This window comes from Scylla paramamosain, unplaced genomic scaffold (genome assembly GCF_035594125.1).
Source record: "Scylla paramamosain isolate STU-SP2022 unplaced genomic scaffold, ASM3559412v1 Contig104, whole genome shotgun sequence".
Lineage (NCBI taxonomy): Eukaryota > Metazoa > Arthropoda > Malacostraca > Decapoda > Portunidae > Scylla > Scylla paramamosain.
This window is the reverse complement of record NW_026973769.1, coordinates 140,001-152,500: the sequence shown is the minus strand read 5'-3', so window position 1 is coordinate 152,500 and position 12,500 is coordinate 140,001. Positions and strand designations below refer to the sequence as shown.

Genomic DNA, 12,500 nt, shown 5'->3' with positions numbered 1-12,500 from the left:
GTCACAAAGTGAACGGTGACCCCAAATATTTATAGTGACTGCAGTGCTCGACTGTTTTGTCACCCACCTGGAACGGTTCAGCGTCGCCTGGTCCTCCACGTATAACAAAAAACTTGGTTTTACTGGCGTTCTTTCTCATACCATATTCGTCACAAAATTCGTTCAAAATACATAGTTTTTTCATCATATTTGCTCGCGAGGTTACCAGCAGTACCGTACACACACACACACACACACACACACACACACACACACACACACACACACACACACACACACACACACAGAGAGAGAGAGAGAGAGAGAGAGAGAGAAAGAGAGAGAGAGAGAGGAGAGAGGAGAGAGAGAGAGAGAGAGAGAGAGAGAGAGAGAGAGAGAGATACACACACACAAGTGATTCCTTGGTGTATCTAAGTTGTTAAGCACCAATATCTCTCATTCTTTACACACACTTCATAATATAAACACATTTTCATTAGGAAGTGGAACCCACATACACACACACACACACACACACACACACACACACACACACACACACACACACACACACACACACACACACACACACACACACACACACACACACACACAAAATAATTGTCTATATTTTGAAACAGTATATTGTGACATGACATCTCAATACTTTTTTCCCACATTTTCTCTCATTTACATCCAAAAACATCACTAAAACCACAAAACCACAAACCCATTGAAACACGGCCAAGAAAATCCCACGAATAGTTCTTGAAAATAACAAATAGATAATAAATGATGCTCATATTATGTTGTTTAATATTTCTAAAATACGTGTACTTTCCGAAAGCATTGATGGTTTTCTCAGATTGTAAAGTTTTGGGATGAATAATTGCATTACCGTGAACTGGATCAGTCTGGGTGTGTCATAACCGTTAACTAACTATACATTTTTTTCTACTGAATCTGTAATCCTGTGAGTATAATTAACTGGGGTGTATGCTAAGTTATCTATCTACTTTTGGGTGTATTTAATCCCTGGGTAGAATTACTGTACTAATCTGATTTGCTTAAGTGAATAATTTTTTTTTATATACTGTGGGAATGATTTGATCCTTATATCTCTGACCTAATTAATATGGGTTTTCTATCTTTCCTTTATATTGTATTCATATTTTATCTTGTTTTATCTAAAATTAATGTGTTTTTATCCCAATTTTTTTTTGTGGTGTGAATTAATATATAAATAACAGTGGCTTCCCTTTCTTCCTCCTCCTCTGTTCTTGTGTTTATTATGGGGTAATTTAAGGGCAGTAATAGTAGTAGTAGTAGTAGTAGTACTGGTGATTAAAAAACTAACCTCTTATTTCAGGTGAGGCCAGATGTTGAGAGAGGTCACTTTTCTCCTTAAGATGTCTAGGACTTAGTGACAGAGAGTCCGAGAGGAAGGTCACTTAGTAAGGAGTGCAATGAAGAGCTCCAGCTTTCCTTGAATCTCTTCTCTCCTCACTTACTTTACCAGAATCATCACATTTATATTGTAATGATGTAATAAAGAAAAATTGTACTGTAATTAATACCGGTGATTTTTAATGTGCCACTGCTTTTAATCTAACGGTGATAACAATAATAATAATAATAATTAACAATAATAAATAAAACTCCTTTCTCTCTCTGCCAATATTATTAGAGAGAGAGAGAGAGATGCATTGGTGTAATGGTAATAATGGGTAGTATTGTAATTACTGGTGGATGTAATTGATATAATGTTTAGTAGTCTAATGGTGTTATTAATAGATGGGTTAAGTTAATTTACTTGTGTTTTAAACTTTAATTATCTACTTGTAAATTTAGTAAGAAAATTGATTGCAATTAATAATGGCTAATGGTATTCTATTCAATGAGTTGGGTTTCATTACTGTTATGTCATTTAAATGTATTTTTACACACACACACACACACACACACACACACACACACACATTTCTGCCTCATCCTGTGTTTATTACAAATCACAAACACAATTTCTTCCTTTGTCTTCTCAAGTTACTAAAATTACCCTTTAACTCAACAAAACACACAATTTATGCTTCCTTCTAAATCACAAAAGCACAATTTTTCCCTCACCCCAAAACAAAATCTCTCTACTCATCTCATCATTAAGGGGAGAGTCCGGTTTGGATGGGTGTTTCTGTATCTCTGCTAAATAAGCATGAATCGCTCTGATTTTTATGTTGTGAAGTATTGGCAACATGTATATCAATATTAGACATTGATCCCCTTTCTTGCCCCCACCCCCCCTCATCCCCACCCCCCCAATTCCAATTTCAAGGAAAATTTTAAAACTTTTCACCGTCGTTATTAATTGGCCCACAACCTTTATTTTTCTGTGGCTTAGAGATGTTATGATACCTAACAAAGTTACGTAGGCAGATTTTTCATTTTGGCTTTTGGTTTTGTTTTATGATTTTTTCTTTATCTGTCTTTCTTTCGCCTTTTTTTTACCAAAAAAATATTAATACAAAATTACATGAGACCTATATAAAAAAAACGCCTACGTAACTTTGAAGAAGAAGTATTCTTCTGTGTTTTAGTTTTTGTTTCATTGAAATCAAGCTAAAACTAACTCCTGTGAAAACTTTTAAAGGGGGATAACTTATGTTTTGAGATACGGGCCGATAAAGTTTATTGATCGATTACGATCCAGTTATAATACACTAGGAAGCTTTTTCAGGTTTATTATGAGTTCTTTTTTATCATAATCAATCTATTGATACAATCAGATGTATTTCTAAGTATATCAGGCTCCTGGTCCCCCATTGCCTTCGAAAAGGCAATGTATTATCTTGTCAAGCAAGGGGTGTCAAAGTTGCCCACACTTCTCTTTGTTGCCAGGTTTTTTAGAAGCCACCAGGTTCGTACTCTGCTGATGCTTTCTCTTTCTGCTTTCTTTTCGGCTTCATCTGGACTTCGTGGTGCCTCTTTCTTTCTTCATCTTCTGTTGTGAGAGATCTTCTTAGCGCCTTCGTATTGATATTCAATGCTGGCAGCAAACAGGCTTTCCTGTAACCATAATTATGGTCCAGTATTGCTGACTGTGCAACAAATGAGAGTCTTTTCAAGCCAGAAAACTTTGTTTTGCTTGCCCGTGACCACATCTTGCTGTGACCACATCTTGCTGTGACTGGCGGCTCGACTGGCGGCTCCAGGCGAGGTATTTTTCCCCTTTCTGTATCCAACTTCACGCCCCAGGCATCCCTGCTCTGCTGCTTTCTCTTAGACAACCGTGGCATGGTTGGCAGGAGGTAGATTGTAGTTTGTAGTGGCGAAATAACGCGCTTAGTAGCTGTGAGAGTGGGAGAAGTCGCGAGAGACTGAGCAACAACCTCCCGTGACAAGAGCTACGTGAGCACTGAGGAGGCAGGATCCTTGCTGGGAGCTAGTATCACACACACACACACTCGCCTTGAGTGTTGCCATATCGTATCCAAGCAAAAAAAAGTTCAGATTTTAGCGTTTTTTCGTAGTATTGGGTAAGAAAAACTTACTCTGCTGATGTAAACAAACGCACGTGGTTGATTGCGTGACATTTAAATGCCATTTAAAGGGAAACTATGGGGCATTTCCCCTTAAATCTTTACGAGATTGCTGCCAACAAGTATACCTACCACATATATTTTTTTCACAAAAAGTCATTATTTTTCATTTTTTTTCGTCTCCAGACCGGACGCTCCCCTTAATGTAGTTTGAGTGTTAATAAAACAATAATAACATTTAGTAAATATTTATTGGAAATAGTATTGATTGATTGATCTGTAAAATAAGATGTTAGTGCTGGTTTTAATAATACTGAGAACTTGAGAACAATAACAAAATCAATAAAAAATAATAATAATAATAAATTTTTCTTTTGACAACCTACAGCAGGGCGCCACTCAGAGCATTAGAACTCCCCCACCCCACCCCACCCCACCACCACCAACCTGGGCAGGTGAAACCCATAGACTGTAACACAGATGAAAAAAGAGAGTAGACTGCAAAATTATCTCCCTTGTTTCATCCCACAAGTCTATGGCAAGTGAAACCCATAGAGTTTTATAGAGATGAAATTAATGGTTGAATCCTGCATAATCAGAAGGAATAAGCAAAATGTACCTCTCAAATTTGATCTCCTTAAAGGTGCATGGGCAACACTCACCCACAGATTGACAGGGAGGGGTGGGGAGGGGAGGAGTCACCCCATTTGGCTCATATGAAGCAAGTGGTCTCACCCCAACGATGTGAGAGGGTAGATGTTTTAACCACTGCCATGCAAGCCAAACTATTCTATTACTAAGGCTACTTGAACACTACTTGCTACTACCTCCTCACTGACTACTGACTACTGGAGAGAGAGAGAGAGAGAGAGAGAGAGAGAGAGAGAGAGAGAGAGAGAGAGAGAGAGAGAGAGAGAGAGAGAGAGAGAGAGAGAGAGAGAGAGAGAGAGAGAGAGAGAGAGAGAGAGAAAGAAAGAAAAAGAAAGAGAGAAAGAGAGAGAGAGAGAGAGAGAGAGAGAGAGAGAGAGAGAGAGAGAGAGAGAGAGAGAGATCTGAGAAATTCACTTAAATATACTAAGAAAAAGATGGAAGGAGAGAAGAGATGGCTGGAGAGAGAGAGAGAGAGAGAGAGAGAGAGAGAGAGAGAGAGAGAGAGAGAGAGAGAGAGAGAGAGAGAGAGAGAGAAATTCACTTAAATATACTAAGAAAAGATGAAAGAGAAAGAAGAAAGTAAGAATGAAAACACTTTGATAATATACATGACATATCCTACAAATATTCTTCCTTTCAGTAATAACAATAATGCACCTATTCACAGCTTCTTTTCCTAATCATTTAATGACTCACAACTTTATTTCCATTCATTCATTACAGTAATTTCATTCACTCTAAGCATTCCTTTCTGTAAAGTAATATATTTCTTATTTTCAACTTAATTTCATAGTGATTGCAGCCACGCACACACGTCCATTCACTGAATTTCATTACGTTGCCCTGCTTATAACATCCTTTCGAGATGTGCTTTTTCCATCATCATCATCATACAGAAAACACCTCTTGTGTGTGCTGCTGCTGCTGCTGCTGCTGCTGCTGCTGCTGCTGCTGCTGCTGCTGGTCTGAAAGTAAAAGGCTCGGTTATTGTGTGTGGTATGGGTTATTAGGAGGAGGAGGAGGGGGATTAATAAAAGAAGAAAAAGTAGAAGACAGCTAGATATGCAACATTGCGGCGGTGAGAGAGAGGCTGAAGACAGTCAGTTAGAGGAGAGGAGTTGATGAGACGAAAAGCTTTTGATTCCACCCTGTCTAGAAGAGCAGTATGAGTGGAACCCCCCAGACATGTGAAGCATACTCCATACATGGACGGATAAGGCCCTTGTACAGAGTTAGCAGCTGGGGGGTGAGAAAAACTGGCGGAGACGTCTCAGACCACCTAACTTCATAGAAGCTGTTTTAGCTAGAGATGAGATGTGAAGTTTCCAGTTCAGATTATAAGTAAAGGACAGACCAAGGATGTTCAGTGTAGAAGAGGGGACAGTTGAGTGTCATTGAAGAAGAGGGGATAGTTGTCTGGAAGGTTGTGTCGAGTTGATAGATGGAGGAATTGAGTTTTTGAGGCATTGAACAATACCAAGTTTGCTCTGCCCCAATCAGAAATTTTGGAAAGATCAGAAGTCAGGCGTTCTGTGGCTTCCCTGCGTGATATGTTTACCTCCTGAAGGATTGCACGTCTATGAAAAGACGTGGAAAAGTGCAGGGTGGTATCATCAGCGTAGGAGTGGATAAGACAAGAAGTTTGGTTTAGAAGATCATTAATGAATAATAAGAAGAGAGTGGGTGACAGAACGCTGAGGAACACCACTGTTAATAGATTTAGGAGAAGAACAGTGACTGTCTACCACAGCAGCAATAGAACGGTCAGAAAGGAAACTTGAGATGAAGTTACAGAGAGAAGGATAGAAACCGTAGGAGGGTAGTTTGGAGATCAAAGCTTTGTGCCAGACTCTATCAAAAGCTTTTGATATGTCCAAGGCAACAGCAAAAGTTTCACCAAAATCTCTAAAAGAGGATGACCAAGACTCAGTAAGGAAAGCCAGAAGATCACCAGTAGAGCGGCCTTGATGGAACCCATACTGGCGATCAGATAGAAGGTTGTGAAGTGATAGACGTTTAAGAATCTTCCTGTTGAGGATAGATTCAAAAACTTTAGATAGGCAGGAAATTAAAGCAATAGGACGGTAGTTTGAGGGATTAGAACGGTAACCCTTTTTAGGAACAGGTTGAATGTAGGCAAACTTCCAGCAAGAAGGAAAGGTAGATGTTGACAGACACAGCTGAAAGAGTTTGACTAGGCAAGGTGCAAGCACGGAGGCACAGTTTCGGAGAACAATAGGAGGGACCCAATCAGGTCCATAAGCCTTCCGAGGGTTTAGGCCAGCGAGGGCATGGAAAACATCATTGCAAAGAATTTTAATAGGTGGCATGAAGTAGTCAGAGGGTGGAGGAGAGGGAGGAACAAGCCCAGAATCCTCCAAGGTAGAGTTTTTAGCAAAGGTTTGAGCAAAGAGTTCAGCTTTAGAAATAGATGTGATAGCAGTGGTGCCATCTGGTTGAAATAGAGGAGGGAAAGAAGAAGAAGCAAAGTTATTGGAGATATTTTTGGCTAGATGCCAGAAATCATGAGGGGAGTTAGATCTTGAAAGGTTTTGACATTTTCTGTTAATGAAGGAGTTTTTGGCTAGTTGGAGAACAGACTTAGCATGGTTCCGGCCAGAAATATAAAGTGCATGAGATTCTGGTGATGGAAGGCTTAAGTACCTTTTGTGGGCCACCTCTCTATCATGTATAGCACGAGAACAAGCTGTGTTAAACAAAGATCTGGAAGGTTTAGGACGAGAAAAAGAGTGAGGAATGTACGCCTCCATGCCAGACACTATCACCTCTGTTATGCGCTCAGCACACAAAGACGGCTCTCTGACACGGAAGCAGTGGTCATTCCAAGGAAAATCAGCAAAATACCTCCTCAGGTCCCCCAACTAGCAGAGGCAAAACACCAGAGGCACCTTCACTTAGGGGGTCCTGAGGAGGGATTGAAGTGATAGGACAAGATAAAGATATGAGATTGTGATCGGAGGAGCCCAACAGAGAAGAAAGGGTGACAGCATAAGCAGAAGGATTAGAGGTCAGGAAAAGGTCAAGAATGTTGGGTGTATCTCCAAGACTGTCAGGAATAAGAGTAGGGTGTTGCACCAATTGCTCTAGGTCATGGAGGACAGCAAAGTTGTAGGCTAGTTCACCAGCATGGTCTGTGAAGGGAGAGGAAAGCCAAAGCTGGTGATGAACATTTAAATCTCCAAGAATGGAGATCTCTGCAAAAGGGAAGAGTCAAAAATTGGAGGATAAGTGTCTTGAAACCTCACCTTTCAAAGAATTCAAGTCATAGGAAGGTGGAAAAACAGAAGCACAGAGAGAGAGAGAGAGAGAGAGAGAGAGAGAGAGAGAGAGAGAGAGAGAGAGAGAGAGAGAGAGAGAGAGAGAGAGAGAGAGAGAGAGAGAGAGAGAGAGAGAGAGAGAATTTAATAAACATGTATAGAATGATAAATGGTATGGAAAATGTGGAAAAAGAATGTTTAATAACTTTAGATATACAGAGTACATGGGGACACAGTAAGAAGCTGAAGAAAGTTAACTGTAGAAGAGACATCAAGGAGTAAAGTTTTCCTCAGAAGTGTGAACAAATGTAATGATTTCAGCAAGACGTCAATGCTGTAACAGTCCATATTTTTAAGGCCAAACTGGACACATATAGAGATGGGATACCATGAGATTACTCCACTCCTATAAACCACAACTAGGTCCAAACTTCTTGTCCTATCCACTCCTACGCTGATGATACCACCCTGCACTTTTCCACGTCTTTTCATAGACGTCCAACCCTTCAGGAGGTAAACATATCACGCAGGGAAGCCACAGAACACCTGACTTCTGATCTTTCTAAAATTTCTGATTGGGGCAGAGAAAACTTGGTATTGTTCAATGCCTCAAAAACTCAATTCCTCCATCTATTAACTCGACACAACCTTCCAGACAACTATCCCCTCTTCTTCAATGACACTCAACTGTCCCCCTCTTCTACACTGAACATCCTCAGTCTGTCCTTTACTTATAATCTGAACTGGAAACTTCACATCTCATCTCTAGCTAAAACAGCATCTATGAAGTTAGGTGTTCTGAGACGTCTCCGAAAGTTTTCTCACCCCCAGCTGCTAACTCTGTACAAGGGCCTTATCCGTCCATGTATGGAGTATGCTTCACATGTCTGGGGGGTTCCACTCATACTGCTCTTCTAGACAGGGTGGAATCAAAAGCTTTTCGTCTCATCAACTCCTCTCCTCTAACTGACTGTCTTCAGCCCCTCTCTCACCGCCGCAATGTTGCATATCTAGCTGTCTTCTCCCGCTATTTTCATGCTAACTGCTCTTCTGATCTTGCTAACTGCATGCCTCCCCTCCTTCCACGGCCTCGCTGCACAAGACTTTCTTCTTTCTCTCACCCCTATTCTGTCCACCTCTCTAATGCAAGAGTTAACCAGTATTCTCAATCATTCATCCCTTTCTCTGGTAAACTCTGGAACTCCCTGCCTGCTTCTGTATTTCCACCTTCCTATGACTTGAATTCCTTCAAGAGGGAGGTTTCAAGACACTTATCCATCAATTTTTGACCACAGCTTTGACCCTTTTATGGGACTGCCATTTCAGTGGGCATTTTTTTATAAGATTTTTGTTGCCCTTGGCCAGTGTCACTCATACATTAAAAAAAAAAAAAAAAAAAAAAAAAAAAAAAAAAAAAAAGCTGGCAATCCCACACACACACACACACACACACACACACACACACACACACACACACACACACACACACACACACACACACACACAGACATCATTCACACTCTTAGCCCCATCAGTCCCTAGTGGAAAAGGACAGTCAGACACAGCACAGCTGGTCACATACATCCAAACAGAATTTGACTTAATCCTGTAAAATACAAACAGGTCTATACAAAATACAGAAAAGACATGCAAGTGGAGGCATCACCAACCTCCTCCGGGAATCTGGCAGGACAAACGGCACGGCAGAACCCATTCTTGCTCCCGTACTCCACATGCTGGTCTAGCATCATCGAGTGGGCAAAGCAGTTGTAGCGTTTCTCCCACTCACTCTCTCTGCTGAAGTCTCTGTTCTGAATCTGACGCAGAAGCTGAGGCGACAGTACCGGCAGCACAGCGTCAACCTGAGGAATGTCACCAATGTTCAGTCATTCAAATCATAAAAACACTATTGAAACTCCCCTTAACTTCCACTAGAGCTTGTTGAAAGTGAGAGACACAGCACTGCAACACATAAGAACAGCATCCTCTTAGGAAAATGTTCCTGCTGTGTGTGGATTTGTGAGAGAAAAGTACACAGTTGTTTTGCAGGAGTGAAGCCATTCTGAAAGATAATGTGTCACCTTTTGGAGAAATGTGCCTGTGTGTTACAGGCACACACACACACACACACACACACACACACACACACACACACACACACACACACACACACACACACACACACACACTGACTTGCATCATCCCCATGTCAAGACAAGGTGGGATGGAGTCTTTATGTACCTTGATGAACCACTTGTGGATGCTGTTCCATGGATCACACCTCAGGCTGCTCTTAACTTGTGTGTTCTTCTTAGACTCTTGCAGAAGCAACACATACAATCTGTTGCCCTCCATGGGATTCCTCAGCTGAGATGCAAGCTGTGGGAAGAATCAAACCAATAATGAAGGCTCTCTCTAGGTAATAAATGCAGCCAGTGAAGCAGAGTTCCTGGAAGCAATACAAAGCAAGTCACTTCTACAGGGATCATCAACATCTTACTGGAAAATATGTAAACTTATTCTCTTATGCCAAGCAAAATCATGGCATCTCACAACACAAGGAATTTCCTTATCTTCAGATCTGCTCCAAACTAATTTAATTTGTTCCTCCTGTCAGCTAATGAGTAAAGTTGAGGCATTCCCACCACCAAGATCTGACTGTGTGAAGCACACCTGTCAGCTAGTGAGTAAAGGAATGAAAGTGAGATAACTCCAGCAGGTCCCTTTCCCCTCAGCTCACCAGTCAGGTCACCAGTCAATTAGATCTGGTCCAAACTATGTGAAGTACACCTCCACTCAACAAGTGAATGAAGGAATGAAATTAAGATACCCCTAGCATTTCCATCTCTTTCCCTGAGCTAAGGTTGCCAGCACAGCCTGACTGACTGACCCACCTGCAGTGCATCCTCCCTGGTGTCCTGGGCATGGATCACCACCACCTTTGACTGGAACCCTGACTGCTTGCCATCCACACTGTCCAAGCAAGATTCCACCACCAGCACCTGCGGATCCCTCTGGATAGACAGTGAAGGTCTTAGCAGCATCACTCCCTGGCTCTGTGAATAATGTGACAGATTTCAACACAGTGTTCTCAAGATTTCAATAGTCAATATCTTCCATGGCTACACAGGCCCACAGTCTTATCAAACAAACTTCCAATTGATTTATTATAACTAATTAATCAGACATTTGAATCAAGTGACTGAGATGTCAGGGAGTCAAGACAGGCTCATGCAGTAGTGGCCAGTCAAAGCAGCAGAGTGCAAGGAACTAATTCTCAAAGAGTGGTGGATGAAAAGAACAGACTCAGTAATCAGGTTGTTAGTGCTGAGTCACTAGGGAGATTTTAAAAGAAGATACACAAATCTAGGGAAAGGGATAAGTAGAAATAGGTAGACACATTCAATTGAGGAAGTGCCATGTGCAGGCCTGATGGCTCCTTGCAGCTCCCCTCATGTTCTCATGTTGTTATGTTCGCCAAGACACTGAAGCGACTCACTCAGGCGCACAAACTTCTCCAGCTTGGAGAGAATGTCTCGGCGGTTGTGCTCAAGTAGGGTCTTCAGGAACCTCTTAACAGTAAGGTCCTGGAAGTGTGGGCACTCCTCCATCGTGGTGAAAACTGCGTGGGTGAAGGCATCGCTTCTCAGGCACCGCTGCAAAGTATTACAGCCTCCCTTAACAACATGTACATGCTTACAAACATTTTATTTTATCATTTAACTCAAAAGAAAGAAAGAAAGAAAAAAGGAGTGAACATTTGTAGGGTGTTTGTCATTGCCACCTCTGTTATTTGAATCTGTGGTCAGCAGCAATCCATGTAAAAGTGAAAGTGTGGAAGCTGAAGCCGTGAATAATGAGAGATGACTGCATTACCACCATTGTTTTCATTATTACTATTTTTTTATCATTACCATTTTTGTGGAAAACAGCCTTAGTACATGTATGCATTATTAATACTTTTACATTTGTGTCAATCTTGTGTTGCTATCATAACCATTATTGCCTCTTCCCTACTAGACTTGGTCACACTTCAACTCTCACTCTTAGACTGTCTCCTTTTCAAAAAGTATTCATCCAGTGTACTCACCTCTCACTCATGTCCTTGGCCACCCCTTGGAGGATGAAAGCTGTGTGTTACTCACCATGAACAATAGCAGAGTGTATGTATCATGACAATGTGACAAGAAGTGGGTTGTGGCACAGAATGGACATTTTGAAACAGCACAGTAAATAAAAAAAAGATAAGACTACTGAGGAAGGAAAGAAAAGATGAAAGTATTGACAAGAAAAGGAAACAACAAGACAATGAATGAGAATGGGACATGGGATAATGACTGCACAGATAAAGGAAACACTAAATATTATAAAAGGAAGCGAATGGCACCATGAATTAAGAAGAAAAAAAAAAAAAAAAAAAGGAGAAGAAAAAAAAACAGCTTCTGAAGTGGTGCTGAGCCAACCTCTATTTGTGAGTTGGTGAGGCCGAGAGTCTCAGCAACAAGCTCCCAGTTAGACAGATCCAGTTCATCCTCCAGGCTCCTCGTTATCGCTGGGTTCACTTCTCGGAACTTCCACGTGTTGATGTGGAACTCTTCCACCCGTGAGAAATTTCTGTGGGGCACCATGGCATCAGTAACGGTATTTTTCTTTTCTTTTTATATAAGAGAAACACTGGCTATGGACAACAAAACAGAAAGAAGGAAAAAGAATAAAGAACCCACAGAGGTGACAGTCCTTAACCCTTTAAAGAAAACCCATAGGGATCATTCAAAATTGGAGAATAAGTGTCTTGAAACCTCACTCTTGAGAGAGAGGTCAACTTATAGGAAAGAGGAAATGCAGAAAGACTACTGGTGTACATTAGACTCCACTACACACATACACAACACAATACACACCTCTCTTTCTCCTCTCTCAAGAGTTCCTCCACCTCTTCCTCCTCCTCCACCTCCTTGCCCAACTCACCAACATCACCCATCACTCTGAAAAAAAAAAAAAAGAAGAAAAATAAATAAATAAAAATAATAATAATGATAAATAAATAAATAAAACAGAT

At 41.0% G+C, this 12,500-nt stretch overlaps 1 protein-coding gene and 1 long non-coding RNA gene across 7 annotated transcripts in view; one reads left to right on the top strand and one right to left on the bottom strand.

Annotated features, from left to right (window-relative positions):
* LOC135099110 (uncharacterized) overlaps positions 1 to 12,500 on the top strand; it is an 80,194-nt gene that overhangs the window by 6,495 nt on the left and 61,199 nt on the right. The window contains exon 4 of one of the 3 annotated variants that reach the window (XR_010267667.1): positions 1,349 to 1,959. The exons of the other annotated variants lie outside the window; for them this stretch is intronic. This is a non-coding gene — a long non-coding RNA (uncharacterized LOC135099110). Of the gene's footprint in view, positions 1 to 1,348; positions 1,960 to 12,500 lie in introns of those variants that run through there. 3 annotated transcript variants of the gene reach the window in all.
* LOC135099109 (uncharacterized) overlaps positions 3,745 to 12,500 on the bottom strand; it is a 53,070-nt gene continuing 44,314 nt past the window's right edge. For 3 of the 4 annotated variants that reach the window (XM_064001543.1, XM_064001542.1, XM_064001544.1), the window contains 4 exons: positions 10,336 to 10,497; positions 9,683 to 9,820; positions 9,112 to 9,303; positions 3,745 to 5,128 (listed from right to left, as the gene is read on the bottom strand). In XM_064001543.1, the coding sequence (XP_063857613.1) occupies positions 4,997 to 5,128; positions 9,112 to 9,303; positions 9,683 to 9,820; positions 10,336 to 10,497 (624 nt within the window). In that variant the 3' untranslated portion in view covers positions 3,745 to 4,996. Of the gene's footprint in view, positions 5,129 to 9,111; positions 9,304 to 9,682; positions 9,821 to 10,335; positions 10,498 to 10,940; positions 11,098 to 12,500 lie in introns of those variants that run through there. The other variant, XR_010267666.1, reaches the window with a different exon arrangement.